This window comes from Melozone crissalis, unplaced genomic scaffold, assembly GCF_028551555.1.
Source record: "Melozone crissalis strain CALT ecotype California unplaced genomic scaffold, PUWL_Pcris_2 ptg000042l_1, whole genome shotgun sequence".
In the NCBI taxonomy this organism is placed as follows: domain Eukaryota; kingdom Metazoa; phylum Chordata; class Aves; order Passeriformes; family Passerellidae; genus Melozone; species Melozone crissalis.
The window spans coordinates 54,688,059-54,708,520 of NW_026535820.1; the positions used below are offsets into that span (position 1 = coordinate 54,688,059).

The following is a 20,462-nucleotide window of genomic DNA, read 5'->3' on the forward strand; positions in this document are numbered from 1 at the left end:
ATAGAGATGTTAAGAAAGACAGAAACCATGACCTTGAATACATGCCTTTATGTGCTCTTAATATTAAAGGACAAAAACATTGTAAGAATTAGGATTCAAAACTGTTACACTGAGAAATCTGGCAAAGTCACAAAAGCTGAGAGGATAATTGGGTACATAGTTTCTAGAAAACATGCTTCACCACCACTATCAGAAGTCATTCAGATGCATGCCTGCTTTACAGAAGTTCCTTTGATACCGGGCAGCTTAAGCCTCATCCTCCTCTCCCTCCTCTTCAAACTCGCCCTGCTCATCAGCAGTGGCATCCTGGTATTGCTGGTACTCGGAGACCAGGTCGTTCATGTTGCTCTCGGCCTCCGTGAACTCCATTTCATCCATGCCCTCGCCGGTGTACCAGTGCAAGAAGGCCTTGCGGCGGAACATGGCCGTGAACTGCTCCGAGATCCTCTTGAAGAGCTCCTGGATGGCCGTGCTGTTGCCGATGAAGGTGGCCGACATCTTGAGGCCGCGCGGGGGGATGTCGCAGACGGCCGTCTTGACGTTGTTGGGGATCCACTCCACAAAGTAGCTGCTGTTCTTGTTCTGCACGTTGAGCATCTGCTCGTCCACCTCCTTCATGGACATGCGGCCCCGGAAGATGGCGGCCACCGTCAGGTAGCGGCCGTGGCGGGGGTCGCAGGCGGCCATCATGTTCTTGGAGTCGAACATCTGCTGCGTCAGCTCGGGCACCGTCAGGGCGCGGTACTGCTGGCTGCCGCGGCTGGTCAGCGGGGCGAAGCCCGGCATGAAGAAGTGCAGCCGCGGGAAAGGCACCATGTTGACGGCCAGCTTGCGCAGGTCGGCGTTCAGCTGGCCGGGGAAGCGAAGGCAGGTGGTCACGCCGCTCATGGTGGCCGACACCAGGTGGTTGAGGTCCCCGTAGGTGGGAGTGGTCAGCTTCAGGGTGCGGAAGCAAATGTCATACAGGGCCTCGTTGTCGATGCAGTAGGTCTCGTCCGTGTTCTCCACCAGCTGGTGCACGGAGAGGGTGGCGTTGTAGGGCTCCACCACCGTGTCCGACACCTTGGGCGAGGGCATCACGCTGAAGGTGTTCATGATGCGGTCGGGGTACTCCTCGCGGATCTTGCTGATCAGGAGGGTGCCCATGCCGGAGCCCGTGCCTCCGCCCAGCGAGTGGGTCAGCTGGAAGCCCTGGAGGCAGTCGCAGCTCTCCGACTCCTTCCTCACCACGTCCAGCACAGAGTCCACCAGCTCGGCGCCTTCCGTGTAGTGCCCCTTGGCCCAGTTGTTGCCAGCCCCGCTCTGACCTGCGGGCCAGACCACAAGCCACGTGCCACATCAGAGCCCCGGGGACAGACACGGGTGATGCCACTGCCCCTTCCCTCTGGGCCCCTCCCCTCTCTCCATCTCCACTCTGCCATGGGGATTCAGGCTCCCCAGGGTCCCTTGCATACTCGCTCCGAGCCTTTTCTGTGTGTGGAGTTCCAGGAACTCCTCCGTGCCACGGTCACTCACCAAAGACAAAGTTGTCGGGACGGAAGATCTGTCCAAAGGGGCCGGAGCGCACGGAGTCCATGGTGCCGGGTTCCAGGTCCACGAGGATGGCACGGGGGACATACTTGTTACCTGTGGGGGGAACCAGCAGCAGCAGCAGCAGGGTTACAGCCCTGCAGCAGGCAGCCGATGTCACAGGAGCCCTGCTGGGCTCCCTTCCACCTCCCTGCATTTCTCTGGAGAGACACTGTCACAATCAAGAGTACCGTGTTATCAGAGCCTTTCTGAGAACAAAGATCTCTTAGAGGAGTCGCTGGCAGATGACAGCACTTGTTCAGGGATATTTCCAGCCTCAATGAGCTGTCATGGCTGCCCCATTTATTTGAGGACATCTGAGCAAGCAGGCACTTACCAGCAGCTTCATTGTAGTACACGTTGATCCTCTCCAGCTGCAGCTCACTGTCCCCGTGGTAGCTGCCCGTGGGATCAATGCCGTGCTCATCGCTGATGACCTCCCAGAACTAAAGGAAATTTTTGAAAAATGGCAATTAGCCATTTCCAGTGCCAGTGGAAACAGCTGGCCAGTGCCAATCACACACCCCCGGTGCATCCCATGCATTCCGCGGCCCTGACCACTCCCTCGCATGGCAGAGCAGCTGCCGGGTGGGAAGGTGAGTCAGTGCACAAGGGCTTCGCTGGCCGCAGCAGCTGAACTAGCAAGAGGCTGACAAGCAGCCATAGCCCTGAAGTGCAAGTTAAGTCCTTTGTAGCTTGTATCCAAAGGGTAGCCATCTCTGGCTATATCAATTTGTCATCCTCCCATTGTCTAGCATTGGCTTAAGACCCTGTAGCCTCTACAAGATGGCAACACCCGCACACGTTCAGCGGGGACGGTGTGTGGCACTGGAACACTCCCGTTCCCTCCCTCGGCAGCCGGCGCCGTGGCCGCAGAGGGCGAGGCAGCGCGGGCAGGCCGGGCACGCCGGACGGCAGCGCGGGCATATCCCTGCCCCGCCCGGCCCCGCGGCACCTCCGAGCGGCACGGACCGGCACAGGGGCAGGAGCCACGACGCCTCAGCAAAGCCCGGGTCGCTTTTCATTTCGGGAAGCGCCACCCGCGGGTGCGACCTGTGGGAGCGCCCCGCTTCCTTGCCCGTCCGTACCTTGGCGCCGATCTGGTTGCCGCACTGCCCGGCCTGGATGTGCACGATCTCACGCATGGTGCCGGTGCCCGAAGCCGCCCCCGCCGCTGTTACCGCCTCGTTCCACGCCGCTCCCGCACTCGCAGCTGCGGCGGCCGCGCCCCTCGTTGCCCCTTAAATGGGGCGGCGCGCTCCGCCCCGCCGGTGACGTGCGGCGGGAATGGCGGGGTGCGGGGCGGGCCCGGCATTGTCTCCCGCGCCCCGCTCGGGCTCCGCGTCCGCCTCCGGCTCCGGCCCGGGCTGCGAGGGGCAGGCTGAGGGCTCGTCCGCATGCTGAGCGCCGCTGCCTTGGGGTGCCGGGGGAACTTCCCTTCAGCCGTCGGGGAAAAGGCCGGGATCGCATACGACGTGGCTTATCTTGGAGTGAAAAAGTGAAAAAGAAAACAAAACCGCCTAACTCGTCTTTGCACACCTGTTGGAACTCGTGCCCTTGCTTCCTTCGCCTCTACTACGCCACAGCAGCAAAGCACGTGCTGCTATGTTTTATTAGTACCCTCAAGCCTGTATTCCTAGCTCAGGCCTGCTTAATTATGTTTCAATATGTTTGAAGCACAAGCATAATTTTTCCGTAGCTCAGGCACCTGAAACAAGCAAAGATTGGATGGTGATGTTCAAGCCCACAGCCAGTTTCAAGCAGAGAACTCTGTTTTAGATAGTGCTGCTAAACCTGTATACAAGAGGCTCTAATTTCAGGAACACAGAGGGCTGGCATAAAATTTTATGCTGCTGTTAAAGAATGGCTTTTTCTGGGAGTTGTCCAGCAGAGATAGCAGTTTACCACATACAGGAATGGAATATGTCTATTTTTTTGAAAGTGAAGTTGTCTTCTTTGTTACCAGACACCTGCCACATCTCATTTTGGAAAACTTTGAATCCTGCTAGTAGCATCTCTGGTTGATCTCTTGTAGAAAAACAAAAACAAAAACAAAGACAAAAACAAACAAAACCAAAAAACCAACAAAAACTGAGAAAAGTACATGGTGGATGACCAAGGAAGGAGGAGCAGTTCAAGGACAACAAGGAGAATATAATTGAACCAACTAACCAACTCTGATACACAATGATATCTGCACTGCTGCCAAGGAGAGAAACAAATTTCAGCAGGGTCTATAACTGATTGTGCAGAAACTATTGAACTTGATTGTGAAATAGTACTTGATTCACAACTCTAAATTTTTTTTAGAAGTGAAAGTAGCTTTGCTCCCCATCTGGCCGCCCTGTTGAGGACAGCTTTACACTAGCACCAGGGAAGGGAGATGACAGCCCACAGTGAAGCAAGGATTAGGTTGGTAAAGAGGAAGCAAAACAATGTGCCTTGTGTTCAGCATAATGGAACTGGAGAGAGTTCACCTTAAGAACAACATAAAAGCACCAAGGGGACAGCCTGGTAGTGCAAGCTCTAAAACTTTCCCAAGTATCAACAGGCTCAGCATAGTTTACATTGTTTATTTTGTGCAGGCTTTTGAAATGTCTCCTATGACATCCCTGTAGGCTAGTTGATGAGGTATGGCCTAGATAAATGGACAGTGAGATGGAGTGAAAACTGGCTGAGCTGCCAAGCTGAAGGGCTTGACATCAGCAACATGAAATTCATGTTGAAGCCAGGCACTGGTGCTGTACTCCAGTGGCTGATCCCTGGCCAACACCATTTAACTGCTTCATTAGTGAGTTTAATGGCAAGAGAGTGCACCCTCAGCAAGTTTGCTGATGATACAAAACTGGGAGGATGGTCTGACACACCAGGGGATTGTGCTGCCAATCCAGAGTGACCACAGTAGGCCGGAGAAATGGAGAAATGGATGGCTGACAGGAACCTCATGCAGTTTAAAAAAGGGAAGTGCAAAGTCCTGTAGCTGGAAAGGAACAACCCACTCACTGAACCAGTACATGCTGGGGACCACCCAGATGGGAAGGAGCTTTCCTCCAGGCCAAAAACAGCCTGGAGGTCCTGGTGGACACCAAGTTGAACATGAGTGAGCAGTGTGCCCTAACAGCAAGGGTTGTCCAGCAGCATCCTTGTTAAAGGAGGACTGTTACCAGCAGGTCATGGAAGGAGATAAACTGTGGTGAGATGCATCTGGAGTTTTACATCCAGTTCTGGGCTCCCTAATATAAGAGAGAGATGGCCATTTTGGAGTGAGTCCAATGGAAGGCCATGAAGGCAGTTAAGGAAGTGGAGCATCTGTCACACACAGTGGCTGAGAGCTGGGACCAGTTTTCCTAGAGAAGGCTCAGGGGATTCTTATCAGTGTGTATAAATACTTGATGGGAAGCAGTAAAAAAGACGGAGGCAGGCTCCTCTCAGAGGTGTGCAGTGACAGGAGGAGAGGCAGTGGACATGTCTGAGCAACACATGATATCACATGATATCAGTGGACACAGACTGAAATACAGAAATCTGAACATAAAAAACCCTAAAAACAAAACCAAAATCACTTTGCTCTGGTACACGTTGCCCAGAGAGATTGTGGTGTCCCAGTCTTGGAGACAGTCAAAACCCTAGTGGGGACAACCCTGATTAACCTGTTCTAGCTGACCTTGTCAGGCAAAATAAAGGACTAGACTAAATGATCCCAGAGGTTCTGTCCAACCTCCACAATTGTGTGGTTGTATGAAAGGGAAAGAAAGGAGTGGGAGGCTGTGTGTGATCAGCAACACCAGACTGACAGTTTATTAATCTCAGTTTCTCACTGCAGTATAACATTATATTGCAATTATAACACCTTCAAAACATGAAGATTTTTGCAAAAGTGAGGTAATAATTGGTGTGGGAAATCATTACCACTATCAAGAATAAAGTCAGAATGATCAGAATAGTTTACATAATACTCAGGTTAGCTATGCTTAATGCAATATAAATCAATGCACAATGTCACCACTTTCATTCTTTTTTTTCCATCAACAGCAGGAAATACTAGTGGCTAAACAACTACCATATCTTTGCCTGGAATTTGGCTGCTGTGACCTTGAAAAAGTGCTTTGACTGTATTTTCAAAAGTAGCTCTCAGTTTGCTCCAGTGAATTGACTTTCTTATCAACTGTAGCTCATTTTCTTCCCTAGTGCAGAAACCTCAGCTGCTGTGAAATGTCATGAGCAGAGATTGGCTTAAGCTTTGCAACACAGGGAATTAAGTGTGGTGTTATTCCATGTGGCTTTTGCAATCGCAAAATATTCAGGACTGTGCTGGCACTGAGATATTTTCACCAAATTCTTTCGGAGTTTGTGTTCTTTATAGCCCAGCTGTCGTCAGTATTTTCCTTTGACATATTTCAGCAACACTTAATCACAGGCAGCCTTTGTTATTTTTCACACCACTTAGGCATATCCATGTGTGCTTGCTCTAGGCATAACCCACGTTTCTGGGCAGCAGCAGGAAGTTACATCTTCTAACTACTGGTGGGACTGCAACACAACTGCATCTCTGAGAGATCCACACAAACACTGAAGAGCTTTTTGGGTCCAGAATATTCCTGGCAATCCACAAAGTTGTGGCTTGAAGCATTATGATTCTGCTCTTGAAGACACCTGGACACTCCCTGAGATTTTGTCTTCCCACATGCACATGGTGACCTCCTTTAGAGTTATTCCACTAAGAATTCTTTTATTAGGAAACTAATTCTTAGATACTGTAGTACTGTTCTCTTTGTAGATTCCCACTGTTTCTTTCAGGGTGAGGGTGTAGCTCCAGGTTTTATTCTGAGTACCTAAAGGGAAGTACAAGTTTATGTGTACAAATTCCTTCATCTTCAGCAATGCCAAACATCCATGAACACAGTGAACTGAACTAAATGTCAACAACTTGAATGTCAATTCAGAACCTTTGCTTATGGCAAACGCTTTAACAAATCTTAGCCATCAAGGGTACTGAGATATGGGAGTTCCCTATTGTTTTGGATTTTTTTAAATATAGCTCTATAAATTCTAAGTTGTCAGAATTGCAAATGAAAGCCAAAATTCTCCTGTTCATACAAAGGCAGGACATGTGCTCAGGAACACCCTTGGACCCCTCGGCAGCTGAAACTCTGCCACAGCCTCTTCCCTGCCTGCATGAAGCCCTGCCTATCCAGTTTCCAAGGCAACAAGGAGCCTGGTGATGGATGCTCAAGGGAGGCAACAGGGATCTCACAACATTTTCATGTCTGTCTGTGATTTCCCATTGTTTGAGAAAGAATCACGAGCATACACATAGGAAAGCTTCTCAAGCACACAAAATGTCTGCCCACAGCTTTAGTCTCAGTCATTTGTGATGGCTGATGTCATGTGTTGCTCAGATGTGTATATCAGAGACTGCATGGCTTTTTGAATCTTTCTGTTGGTACTCAAATGATCAGGCTCTGTTTGTTACCTTATTGTTTGCCTTCTACCTGGTAACTATGACATTCCCACTGATGAGGACTGTATGAGGCCACCTTTGGAACACGATGCTTAATCATTTGCAATATGCATTAAGATAAAAGAATATTCTGCCAGCAAGAGGATGAAATGATTGTGAAAGTGATTTTAATGCTAGTAATAAAATATCTAAAAGGGAAATCTATTTTTATTTCAATATTACAACTCACTGTTGGCATTTAACTCAATGTGTTAAATATAGCAATGCTGAGCATGTTTTTATGAATGAACAAAAGCAGCTTCATCGTAGAGCCCTCTGAACTTTTGTTTATTATACCTGAGGGTCTGTGTGTTTGGCAAAGAACAAAAGAGGAGAGAGGATAAGCATGTGAGAGAAAATCACATTACAGAGCAATTCGGGACACAGTCAATTCTGAAATAACCCATGCACCTTTAGAGGGGAGAACAGTTTCTCAGTGAATCTAATATTTCTTCCACACCATATGGTTCCTCTTGTGAATTTAGATTATAACCTCTGAGAGTCAGGCATTTCTGTGCATGTGCTTCTACAGGACATAGCAAACAGAACCCTGCTTCTCTGGCTTCCAAAGTTACCATAATAAACATGATCACATGTCACAAAACAATTCCAAAAAGGGGAAAATGTGGTGATCATCATCAGGCAGCGATTTACTGAGAAGAAAAGCAAAACAATGCAGCCTCTCATTATTTCCTCTTGGCACACCAGATGTGATGGGGTAGCAGCCAGATGGCTCCTGCCCCCATCCAGGCTGCATCTACCTTTTTTAGGCTGCTCAGTAGATCAAACGCATCTGATATCCCTACGAACTGGGTCCTCCAGTCAAAAGATGCCTAAGATTCTAGCACCAATAGAAATGAAATGCTGCTATCATGTTTTCCAGGGCAGTTCGCTTCCTGCACGTCATCGAGAACAATGTACAGATAGAGACTTTGATCTGCTAGTTACTGTTTCTTTTGTTCCTCAGCCTCCTTGCTGTCTTGCAATCTGATAGTTACTTGTAACTCAAACTGACACTGGGCAAACTCTGAACTACATCTTGTGAGGTCTGCTAAGAGATGCAGTAGTTTGTGGTGGGTTTCAGCGTACACTGTTTAAAATTGCCCGGGTTCTCTGCAGGGGAGTTCAGGGTGATGTTGCACTAGGTGGCTGAATCAACAAACAATACTTTGTTTTGCTCTCTCCTGCTTCCAGCTGCCCACGTTTCCCTCCTTCTTTGCACATGTTCTCCCTCTGGCACACCACCTAATTGAAGAAAAACTTTCTGCCACCCCCTCAATTTTCTGTCCTTAACTTCTGAGCTAAGGAAAAGACTCATGAAAAGGTCTGAAGCTGGTAGAGGAAATGACACAGAGGTAACACTCGAAGAGGGACAAGGGGAATAGGACCATCCTTTTTTGGCAGCTGGAGGATACTGAATCAGCCCCACCTATGGAAGTGGCAGTTTTCTCAATGCCAATAAGATCTCTAATCCCTGCCTGCTAGGGTGGAGCTGGAAATTTCTTGGCTGAAATTTCAAAAAAAAAAAAAAGAGCCACACAATTAATTTATTAATTATAAGACCAGCAATAGGCTGGATGCAGAGAAGCTGCTGTAAGAAGTCACTGCTTGAATTTCATTAAGTGTTTGTAAAGCTTGTTGTGAGACCATTTGAATTCTGCTTAAAACCTCATTTAATTATTCACTATGGAGACAGGCAGTGTCTTTCTATTACATTCATGGAAAATGTGAAAACATTTTTCACTGCAAAACAACACAGAACCTTTTACTGAATAAGCTACACAGCTTCTGCCAGGGTAGCCACTTCACTTCAGCCACTCTGGAGCAAGTGTGGGTTTTTCACATTCGGCTTAAACTGAACTTTTTAAATTTATTTTTTTCCAAAGATAGAGGGATTCTTGCCAGAAATTTAAAAAAAAAAAAAAAACAAAAACCAACAAACTAACTAAAAATAAAAAAATAAAAACAAAACCAACAAAAACCTATGCCTTAAGCTTTCCAAAGAGGCCTAGTGAGAAAAATAACCTGATTATAAAGGATGACATATGGACAAATTGAGACCAGTTGGAAAATCTCTACACTAGAAGAATCAAATGTTAATAAACAAGAATTTAACAGAGTTAACTTGATTTCTTCCCTTACAAGTGGAATTCTGCTTGTAAGGGAAAAATGACTTTGAGTGGGGAGGAGGGAATGACCTTAAATTATTTCCTTTTTTACCTAGGTACTGTAAATAGATAGCCTTCTTATACACACACTTCAAAGAGACACAATTTTTCTTTCTGGCAGATTCACAAGTAAAATACTGAAAATAGGAGTGAAGCTAGGAGCAGGGAAACAGTTCATTTCTTGTTAAACTTCCCAGGGAGAGGAGCTGTCACCTGCACTGTGTCCTTTGCTGGCAGAACGTCTGGGCATGGGCAGGCTTTCACAGCAAATCCCACATCCTCCCTCTGCTTTGGTTTCCATTGCTCAGAGGGCTCCAACTGAACAGCTGTCCAGGAGATTCAGGGCCAAGAAATGTCTTTTTCCAAAATGCATCATGTCCTGAGGCACTTTTCTTTGACCAAATGCTTTCATTTTGAATTTTCTTGTAGGCAAGCTAAAGATACTCCCATTTAAATGGGTCTTATCTGACAATAAATAGTCTGCTCTTTCCCATTTTAATAAATAACAAACAGCCCAGGATAGGCGATTGCTGAAGTATCAAAAGGCAGGTGCTTAGTATGAATGGATTTTAGAATGGAAGGTGAAAAATTCTCAGAAATTTTTTTTTCCTTTTTATGCCTGATACAAAATCAGTTCCTTCTCTGTGGAGATTTATTTTCAGCTGAAGAAAAGGGGAAAAAAATAACCTTACTCAGATTACCCCAGCCACACATAAAGCATCAAAAGTGTCACAAGCTTTGTTCTGTGGAAATGTAGAAGCAGCTGAAAAAACAAATGGGAAGATTGAGAAGGGGATTATTTGTAAGCAAAAAAACAGTGTCTTCCCTACAATGAACAGGCTTGGAGAATAATGTAACCTATAACTCCCGTGCAGGCTACCATTTCTAAACCATATTTCTTCATTATGCTTTGATGTGGAGAGGAAAAGCAGAATAGCATCCTTTGGGAGAAAAGTTGTGTATCAAATAATAAGGGATAGTCACATGATTTCTCCTGAGAAGATTTTACCTCCTCATAGCTACTATAGCAAAGAAAAATATTAGGATTCATTAAACAGAAAGCAGTAGTTAAAGCACCTCCCACTGTGAGGCAGAATCTAATATAGATTAACAGCCTTTCTTTGAAAAAAAATAGCAACAAAACAATGAGATGTGAGGGGTTGGGTTTGGGTTCTTTTGGGGGGGAGAGAGGTGGGTATTTGGAAAGTGATTTCAGTGCAACAACCATGTAACTTGCCCTTCTGAAAGCCATTACTGGATTTCATCCTGGTCTTAGACATAACTTGGCTATGGGGATTGCAGGGAGAGCAAAGGACAAAGGAAACAAGAGGAGAACTCTAACAATACTCCTGCATTAGAAAGAGACCCCAAATTTTTCAAGTGAGGCAAGAAAACTTGTCCCTCTTGCCCCACTTTGTCACAGTCGCTCCAGGCACCAGAGCTGTGCTTTGCAGTAGTGCATGGCAGCACCATCCCATAAGGACTCTGTCAGTCCATCACGCTTTCTTTAAGCCCAGAGAACTTGCATATCTAGAGAAACCTACTAGCACCACACACTTTTGAGCTATGTAGCACATGATAGCATCATCCATGAGCAAATTTCCCTGCTCCAGATTAGAGGTGTGCCCTGTTTTTGCATGGAATTCACTGGAGAGAAACCCCAAACATCAGGATTTTTTCTTCAGGTTTTAAATCCTATTGCTCCTTTGGTTTATTCTGTTCATCACCTCATACCTTCTGGAAGGATACACCTGTCAACAGAATGGGCCTCTGGTTTGATTGTTAGTCTATCTGTCATGCCATTTTATACTTAATGCAACCCAGTTTTTGATTAATATAGGCACTTCATGTATCTTGGGAAGAGGAGAATCATTATTGCTCCCACTTGAAAGACTGGAAAACAGATGTAAGCTTACAATCCCATTACAAGTTTTGAAATATCAGACCACATACTGGATTATATTTCCACAACACTGTTGCTACAATGGTTTAGACTGAGGTTCTAGAAATAACCAAGGAAGGGAAATTAGGAGAGAGGGCATCCCAGTACTACCATGACTCCTGCCATTTCTATTCAAATTAAACCTGCATGCTGCCTTGTTTTTACAGCCTTCTTTATCTTTACCCTCTTGCACTTAACAGCAGTCAAGCACTGATTGTTTCCCTTGGTCAAGACACTCTACTAATGTGCTTAAAAATTCCACACATTTAACAGAGGGGAATTAAAAAAAAAAAAATAAAGAGATTGTTCCCATCTCCAACACTATCAGCTCTAATTGTCAACAGAGGAGAATGATTCCCTTCAGGCCACAACTGATCTATTGAAATGAGAATAGATTGCTTTATACTATTAACTTATATCTCAACACAAATCAGTCATTATTAGTGGCTTAATCTGCAGACCACTAAATTTATATTATCTATCCCCATTTCTTCCAAACAGGGTGCCTCATGCAAGACCTTTAGCCCTAAATGTTCATTACATGAACAAATACAAATCTTCACCCAGGAGAGGTTAAGGCAGTCAGATAACCTCGTCTGAAATCCTTCCAGTGGTTCTGCTTTCTTTGTGAAACAGAAATACTGCAACCACAAAGACCTGTGAATACACCTCTTTGTTGTTTTGCATATAGCAGTCAGCTCCAGTTTTTATAATGAAAGGTCTCCTGGGCAATAAATACAGCTAAAGATCAAAGATAGACAAAAATAGGTACTGCAGTCCCAGGCCCAGAATGAGACTCAACCTCCCTTATATTTGACTTACTGTTCCTACCAGGCTTTGAACCTTCCCTTCAAATCTTTCAGTATCCCCGTTTTCTGTGTTTCTCAACTCCCACTGAAATGATGGCTTGATTTTTAATTTTTAATGCTTATGATTGGCAAATAAGACATGTAGAATTTATGAAAGGACATGTTTCTTTATAGAGTATTTCTATTTCTGGGCTTTCTTCCTCTAGAACAAAAAAAAAAAAAAAAAAAAAAAAAGCCATACTAGAAACAACAGGCAAGCAACGTAGGATGGTGTCCTACTTTCTAGTAAGGGAGCTGTAGTGAAATGTGTCACTTGGGTAGCTATATTTAAGGATTAGCTAGAGACAGAGTGTAATTACACTAAGAATTAGATGCTAGACATGTTGAATACTAGTGAAAACTGCTACAGTGTCACAGCTGAAAGGAAGATCTCTACTATCAAAGTCTTCTCTTTTAGTGAAACTGTTTAGATTCATTTGCTGACGCAAACCTATATGATCAACAGTTTCAAGTGCAACCCAGCTAGGTAATTTCAAGGCAAGGTTACTGTGGCAACCAGATACAGTGTTATTTCCCCAAAGGGCCTGAGGCAGCATGTATTGACTCAGTTACTAAAAACAACTTCAATTTGTCTAATGTTTAATCCTAGAACGGCTCAAGTGTTAAGAAATACAAGTATGTTGTAGGTATACAGGACTGTATTTGTTTACTGACAGTCCAGGCAGTTTAAGAGCTTCTCACTCCTCTGCACACCAGAAACCAAACCTACAGATGAGAGAAAAGCTTTAGCAAGTGCCTGTTGTCCTGCACACACCAGCGTGGCCAGGCCCATCTGCAAAGAACAGCATCCATTCAGAGCAGCGTCCACAGGCAGAGGACTCAAAACAGGCAAGATATTAGTTATGCACAGCAGCTCCCTTTTCATTCTTTATTCCAGTAATGCCTTGCAAGCATTTCAGCAAAGGATCACAATAGAGGCTGCACACATGTGAATACCAGCTCTTTCAGAGCAGCAAGGACTGCAGCAATTGTAGCATTGGTAGCAGTTCTCTTAGCAACACATTTTCTAGTGCAGGACCACTCCCCTAAGCGGTGTTTGAATGAACTAAGGACTAAGCTTACATACTGGGCAACTGCTAAACTCCACGAGGGATTTCACTCTTGCTCTGTGGGAGCATTAGGATCTATGAAACTTTGCTAACTGCTATTAAGAACGTTGTAGATTCATTCAGGGTTCTTGCATCCTATAAGAAGATAGGAACATCAATCCCCCCTCCCTCCCTGTAAAGAAATTACACTTACCTTTGCAAAGATGGACAGCAGGGTGCAGCTGCACTGCTCTCCCCTGCCTGGGTAGAGGTCTATCTCCTACTTCAGGGACCAGGAGCAAACAATTGCCCTGTAAACATGTAACTTGGACACAGCTGTAGTCAGGGGATCTACAGGTGACTAAGATTGCATGGTAGGCTCTGGTACCATATGGTACCTTTGAGCCTAGAAATCTGTCCAGCATCTCCTGTCTCCTAGAGGGAATTGATTGCCCTGTAGAATCAATCCCTTTACAGTTAAGGGCAGGTTAGTGGCTATTTTTGGGAAACACAAATTTTATTCTTGAAGAGAAAAAGCCTGGGTTTCTGCTTGAGCTCTCAAGTTGCCTGTTAGTACAAAGCTATGCTTCTCTGCATAGAACTTTTGTATTTAGAGAGGAGAGTTGAGGGGAAGACAAGCAAGCTCAGCATCAAGTCAAATCCCAATCAGCCACCCATATGCCTGGACTATAGTCCCTGGAACAAGTTAAATAAGCTGCTGAATGGCAGCCTGGGAAGGGAAGCCTGCAGCTATCCTGTCAAATCAGTTTTGACAGCCTGCAATGTGGAATTCAATACCTTCTCTCTGACCTCTCTACCATGTATGTCCATAAAGAGGAATTACATGATTCAAGTGCAGCGACTTGTTTTTATCAGATAAAGCAGCTTTTGCCTCAACAATTAGCCACACTGTTAAACACAGGAGTTCCTAAGAAATACCTGGCATCTTCAGCTGAGCTACTAGAGCTCCCATGTGCTGCAAAATTCACAGCCTGAGAATTCTTGTTTTATTGAGCTTAACCTTGCACTGAAGTTCAGGAATAAACTGAGAAGCAAAGCTACAGAAAACTACACAAGAATTACTTGCTTAATCTAGAGAGAAATAAAGTAGAGGAGACAGTTTAGGACACAAAAAGCCTTTATGTTTGAGAAGTTAACCATTTCAACAGAAGACTCTGAAGTATTTTGCAACTACTGTTACATTGGACAGTCAAGGATACAAAACTGCTGACAGAAGCAACAGTGGAGAGCACCAAATTAAAAAATGCATGCTTCAGCACAACTGCACAGATTCCTTCTCTCAATGAATACTTGCCTGCTCAGACTATACTTAACTCCTACCCATCTGAACTTCATGCCTCATCCTCCTCTCCTTCCTCTTCAAACTCGCCCTGCTCATCAGCAGTGGCATCCTGGTATTGCTGGTACTCGGAGACCAGGTCGTTCATGTTGCTCTCGGCCTCCGTGAACTCCATTTCATCCATGCCCTCGCCGGTGTACCAGTGCAAGAAGGCCTTGCGGCGGAACATGGCCGTGAACTGCTCCGAGATCCTCTTGAAGAGCTCCTGGATGGCCGTGCTGTTGCCGATGAAGGTGGCCGACATCTTGAGGCCGCGCGGGGGGATGTCGCAGACGGCCGTCTTGACGTTGTTGGGGATCCACTCCACAAAGTAGCTGCTGTTCTTGTTCTGCACGTTGAGCATCTGCTCGTCCACCTCCTTCATGGACATGCGGCCCCGGAAGATGGCGGCCACCGTCAGGTAGCGGCCGTGGCGGGGGTCGCAGGCGGCCATCATGTTCTTGGAGTCGAACATCTGCTGCGTCAGCTCGGGCACCGTCAGGGCGCGGTACTGCTGGCTGCCGCGGCTGGTCAGCGGGGCGAAGCCCGGCATGAAGAAGTGCAGCCGCGGGAAAGGCACCATGTTGACGGCCAGCTTGCGCAGGTCGGCGTTCAGCTGGCCGGGGAAGCGAAGGCAGGTGGTCACGCCGCTCATGGTGGCCGACACCAGGTGGTTGAGGTCCCCGTAGGTGGGAGTGGTCAGCTTCAGGGTGCGGAAGCAAATGTCATACAGGGCCTCGTTGTCGATGCAGTAGGTCTCGTCCGTGTTCTCCACCAGCTGGTGCACGGAGAGGGTGGCGTTGTAGGGCTCCACCACCGTGTCCGACACCTTGGGCGAGGGCATCACGCTGAAGGTGTTCATGATGCGGTCGGGGTACTCCTCGCGGATCTTGCTGATCAGGAGGGTGCCCATGCCGGAGCCCGTGCCTCCGCCCAGCGAGTGGGTCAGCTGGAAGCCCTGGAGGCAGTCGCAGCTCTCCGACTCCTTCCTCACCACGTCCAGCACAGAGTCCACCAGCTCGGCGCCTTCCGTGTAGTGCCCCTTGGCCCAGTTGTTGCCAGCCCCGCTCTGACCTGCGGGCCAGACCACAAGCCACGTGCCACATCAGAGCCCCGGGGACAGACACGGGTGATGCCACTGCCCCTTCCCTCTGGGCCCCTCCCCTCTCTCCATCTCCACTCTGCCATGGGGATTCAGGCTCCCCAGGGTCCCTTGCATACTCGCTCCGAGCCTTTTCTGTGTGTGGAGTTCCGGGAACTCCTCCGTGCCACGGTCACTCACCAAAGACAAAGTTGTCGGGACGGAAGATCTGTCCAAAGGGGCCGGAGCGCACGGAGTCCATGGTGCCGGGTTCCAGGTCCACGAGGATGGCACGGGGGACGTACTTGTTACCTGTGGGGGGAACCAGCAGCAGCAGCAGCAGGGTTACAGCCCTGCAGCAGGCAGCCGATGTCACAGGAGCCCTGCTGTGCTCCCTTCCGCTTCCCCACGATTTGCTGCTGAGGGCACGGAGGGTGTGGGAATTTGCAAAAATCCAGGGATGGGAAAACAAAGCAGCCATTTAAGCTGTGCTGGGGCGTCACCCACTGCGGAGAGGGCTGGGGGACCCCTGCCTGCACACCCTACTCCCCCTCCCCCGGGAAGCTCATTACAGAGGGCCATTACCGGTGGCTTCATTGTAGTACACGTTGATCCTCTCCAGCTGCAGGTCGCTGTCCCCGTGGTAGCTGCCCGTGGGATCGATGCCGTGCTCATCGCTGATGACCTCCCAGAACTGAGGGGACAGACGGGTGGTCAGCGCCGCCACGCCCCTCTCTCGCGCTCCGGCCAAGTCCCCGCCACGTGGCGCGCAGGGATTCGCCGCGCGTGGGTGCGGCCCCCCGGCCAGACCGAGCCGCCACCGCGCCCTGCACACCCCCCACCGACGGGAGGGGTGTGGCACCGCCCCGCCGCCCCTTCCCCCGCCCGCCCGGGACCCCTGCAGCCCGCGAGGGGCTGATGGACAGCAGCCGATGTCCCCGCCCTACCCTTCTTCCCCAAGGCGCGCCGTACCCACGGCGCGGATGCCCCACCGCGCTTCCCCCTAAGGGGAATAGCCGGGAACCGTCCCGCGCGCACCCTCGCAGGGATGGGGGAGCCCGAGGGTGCTCCGCAGCGGGAAGTCGCGGTCCCGCCCTCTCGGCAGCGCTATCCCCGGGACACGCGGAGCCCGGCTGAGCGGGCACCGCCCCACGCGCGGAATCCCGGGCGGACGAGCGGGTGGCCGGTCCGTACCTTAGCGCCAATCTGGTTGCCGCACTGCCCGGCTTGGATGTGCACGATCTCACGCATGGTGCCGGTGTCCGAAGGTGCCGCCCCGCTGCTCCTGCCGCCTTCACCGCCTGCTCCGCCCGCTACCGCACTCGCCGCTGCGGCGGCCGCGCCCCTCGCCGCCCCTTAAATCGGGCGCCGCGCCCCGCCCCGCCGGTGACGTCATGCGGGAACGGCGCGGAGCCAATGAGCGCGCGGGGGCGGGGCGGGCCCGGGCATTGTGTCCCGCGCGGGGGGCGTGGCCGGGCGCGGGGGGCGCGGCCGGGGCGTGGCCGGCGGGAGCGGTCGGGGCGCGCCGCCACCGCCTCGGTCCGGCGTGACAGCGGGGACAAAGGCGCCGAGCGCCGCGATGGGGCGGCCGAGCCGGGCCGGGCCGCCCACGTGTGAACCGCGGAACCTCCCTGCGGCCGCCGTCCCACCCTTGGCCCTCCCATGGCCGCCGTCGCCGCAGCCTTTTGTTCCCCGTGAAGCGCAGCCTTCCCTGCCGCAGCAGCGGGCGTTGCCGTCGGGGGCGTGGGAGGGGGAACCCCGCGGCTGCCCCCGCCCCTCCGCCCGTGTCTCCGTTCACACGGTGCCGGCGGGAGACTCCCTCCCCCATGGAGGCACCGTGCACCCGGCGGCATCACCAGGCGCCCGTGGTCGCCGCCCGTGTGCCCGCACAAGCCCGCACCGGCGGTCAGGAGCCCCGCGCCCTGACCCGGTTTATCCACCCTCGGCACGACGCGGGTGGGCTTCCCTCCAGCACGGGCTGTGCGCTGATCCTGTCCGCCAGCCCTGCCTGCCCTCGAGCGGTCCCCGCCTGCCTCGCCTCGGTGCCGAGCTCGGCTTCTCTCTCTATGCCTAAAAAGGTCGGATTTGGTGCGAAGCTGAGCCAGGAGCCGCTCTCCAGCCGAGCGCGCTGCTTCGCGCTGTGCCCCGTCCGGCCGCAGCCACCCGCGACCCGGCGGCAGACAGACAATGGCGCGGGGGCTGCAGCCCGGGGCCGGGGGCTGAGGGGGGAGGTTCCCTCAGCTCTGCAGCAAGCGGCTCTCGCTCCTCGGCGCTTCGTTGCGGATTTACAGATGCTGAGGGATTAAGAAAGGAGGGGAGGGGGGAGCAGGAGAGGGTTGAACATGTGGTCCCCAGAGATGATTTCTCGTCCCTCACTTTATTTTTGAGCAGCCCGTAGGTCACCGCGGGCATTACAGCGGTGGCGGGGCGGGGGCCGCGGCAGCGGGCAGGGCACGGCACTTGCCCGCGCCGCCGGAGGAGGAGGAGGTGGCGGGGACGAAGAGCACGGGCAGGGCGGCACGGTTCCGGCCGTGCCCGGTGCCCTTCGGGGCGGTCAGCCCGGCGTGCCCGCTCCTCCTCGGCATCGCCTGGTTCTCACCATGGTCTCGGTGTGCGTGTGCAGCGGAGGGAGGGCGCGGCTCCCTCGAGGGGCTGCTCCCAGCCACCGATAGCCCAGGCAGGCTCCCCGTAGCCAGCGCCGGGCGGGACTCCACTAAACCCCGTTTTAGTGACCCACTAGATGTAGGCTACTTCGTCTATTCTACACTTGGCTACTCTAGACGTGCAAATTAAAGCACATCACCATTTTCAACCCATATTTCTTCGGTATATTTCTTCTTCTTTCCCCCTCCTTTGTTCTACACACGTGCCGATGTCCCTAATCTCTCTAACCTGGTTTATGCAGATTGATAACCTTGCATATGGATTACTCCAGATCTGATTTTACCTTCTTCCAAGGCAATCTCCAGCACAACCCGGTTTCCTCTGATTGATATGCCAGCGCATCCACACCTTTCTTTTGTTTGCTTTACGGTGAGAAGGCATCCCATCTCCAAAAGGCGTGCTAGAAAATACAGCCTCACGTTTGTCTCTTCAGTAGTGATTTTGAGAAAATGAATCCTATCATTTGCAGTCCCTGTGAAATCTGTTTTTACTGGCCCAAGCCAAGAACAATTTAATTATTTGGTTGACTACACTTCACAAACAATGTGTAGCTGTAATTCCAAGCGTACATTTTTTGTGGCATGCTAACTGAATAATCAACATCCTCATCTATAATTATTTGTTCAAGAATAGCTTGCAGATTAGCAGCTCCAGGGGACCACTGACCGCTCCAGGTAATGATTCAAATTAATGCCAGCCTTTCCCATGGCTGCTGCGGGTGTGCTCCTGAAAACCCTGTCACAGCAGAGCTGGTGCAAAATACAGGTACTCTGACTCTTTGCTACTATTATTTCCAAGTATCCTGCCTGTTGTACACTGCAGATTAGTTTTTTTATGAGGAGAATAACAGACATTTCGGTGTGAAGGGGAGTAGCTGATTTTACACATCCTCCATACCTACGCTAAGCTCATTCCTAACAGCTTGAGGCTTCAAAGGAAGCCATTTTAAAATCCAATTCAAGGAAAACAGATTATTAACAGTGGAGGAAAGAAACCCACCCCAACAGCTTTGCCTTAAAATAAATTAATACACCTCTTCGAAGCCGGGAGGATTCAAGTATATCTACTATATAGAACTTGTTGAAACTAAAAGAAAAATAGGTGAAATGTTTATTTTAAAAATAAATAGCTGCTTTTCAGAGGGTTGAGAGAGGAAACGCAGGTCAGCTTTTCTGCAGCCCCTAGACCAGACTCCTTAGAGGTGAATGCAGCCGTTCAAGTCACTTCGGGAGACTTCAGACAGAGTCCACTTTAATTCTAAGGTGAGCCTTTGGGACGGAGGGTTCCTCAAAGGTTGGGCACAGCTTGTTGTGAATGACTCGCAGGGAAAGGAAGTGTTCCGCTCTCGGCTGCCCGTGCCCCTCTCCCCCTCTGGCTCTGCCTCACGCTGCTGTGTCTGTCAGCGCAGCCCCTGCCCCAGCGCCGGGGCCGGCCCTGGCTGCGCTGCTCCATCCCCGTCTCCCCGGCAACCGCCCCCCCGCCCGGCAGGAAAAAAAGGAACAACAAAAAAAGGGCTGCAACATTTTCACTCGCCAGGCTGATTTCCCAGGGTGTAAAAGCACTGTGGGTAGGGGACTGCGGTAACGGCGGCAGGGTGGATGAAATGTCAGCTTGCAAGGTTGTTCACAGTCGTTCTGGAATTAGAGGAGGAATAAGACAATCGCAGTCAAGAGCTCCTTTAATGAAACTCAGAAGATCAACCCAATTTTGTCTAACATGTGCTCTCCAAACTCCCTTTTGCTGCTCCCATCCTCCCACTACAAGATTGGGTGTGATCACTGTCAGAGCCTCTGTCTTACCCAGTTGAAGGGGGCACTGATTAAAGAAAGTCCTGGTTTCCTTGCTAGATGCAGAAGGTTGCAAAAGTCAGCTAACAAAAGCCCAAGGGAAAGACTTAGTCATTTTAATTTATAATAGAAAATACGTGCTTTTGTGGGAGGTGCTGCAGCATAGTTTGTGGGTCATTAGAACATTTTTTCTAAAATGAAACTTGGACCTGTCCCATGGCTCAGCATCACATTTCATGGAGATCCCACTCCTTGTCTGTGGCTCCTCTCAGAAGGATGGAAATTCCTTACAGACCTTGAAGTTATGCCCAAACCCCCAAGAGAAGCACCAAGACCTTCTGTATATTGAGAGAAAGGATGCTGCATTATCCAAAATTAGAAGTTTGGACTCTCATGAGTTGAGGTCTTAGGCCATCGACCAAGCTGGACATCTAGAGTGGCTCATTAGGTCATTTAGGGCAAACCAATATTTTGCTCCTCAGCATGAATCATTGTAGCTCAGCAGCGGGTCGGTG

At 49.8% G+C, this 20,462-nt stretch overlaps 2 protein-coding genes across 2 annotated transcripts; both read right to left on the minus strand.

Moving 5' to 3' along the window:
• Positions 1-33: 33 nt before the first annotated feature.
• On the minus strand, positions 34-2,796 carry LOC128942288 (tubulin beta-1 chain). Its single transcript, XM_054284647.1, has 4 exons — positions 2,658-2,796; positions 1,907-2,015; positions 1,516-1,626; positions 34-1,307 (listed from the first exon to the last, which is right to left on the minus strand). The coding sequence occupies exons 1-4, from the start codon at positions 2,712-2,714 to the stop codon at positions 247-249; spliced, it is 1,338 nt and encodes a 445-aa protein (XP_054140622.1). The 5' UTR covers positions 2,715-2,796; the 3' UTR covers positions 34-246.
• Positions 2,797-14,196: 11,400 nt separating this feature from the next.
• On the minus strand, positions 14,197-16,834 carry LOC128942289 (tubulin beta-2 chain). Its single transcript, XM_054284648.1, has 4 exons — positions 16,691-16,834; positions 16,082-16,190; positions 15,698-15,808; positions 14,197-15,489 (listed from the first exon to the last, which is right to left on the minus strand). Exons 1-4 carry the CDS (start codon positions 16,745-16,747, stop codon positions 14,429-14,431), a joined length of 1,338 nt encoding a protein of 445 aa, XP_054140623.1. The 5' UTR covers positions 16,748-16,834; the 3' UTR covers positions 14,197-14,428.
• Positions 16,835-20,462: the final 3,628 nt, after the last annotated feature.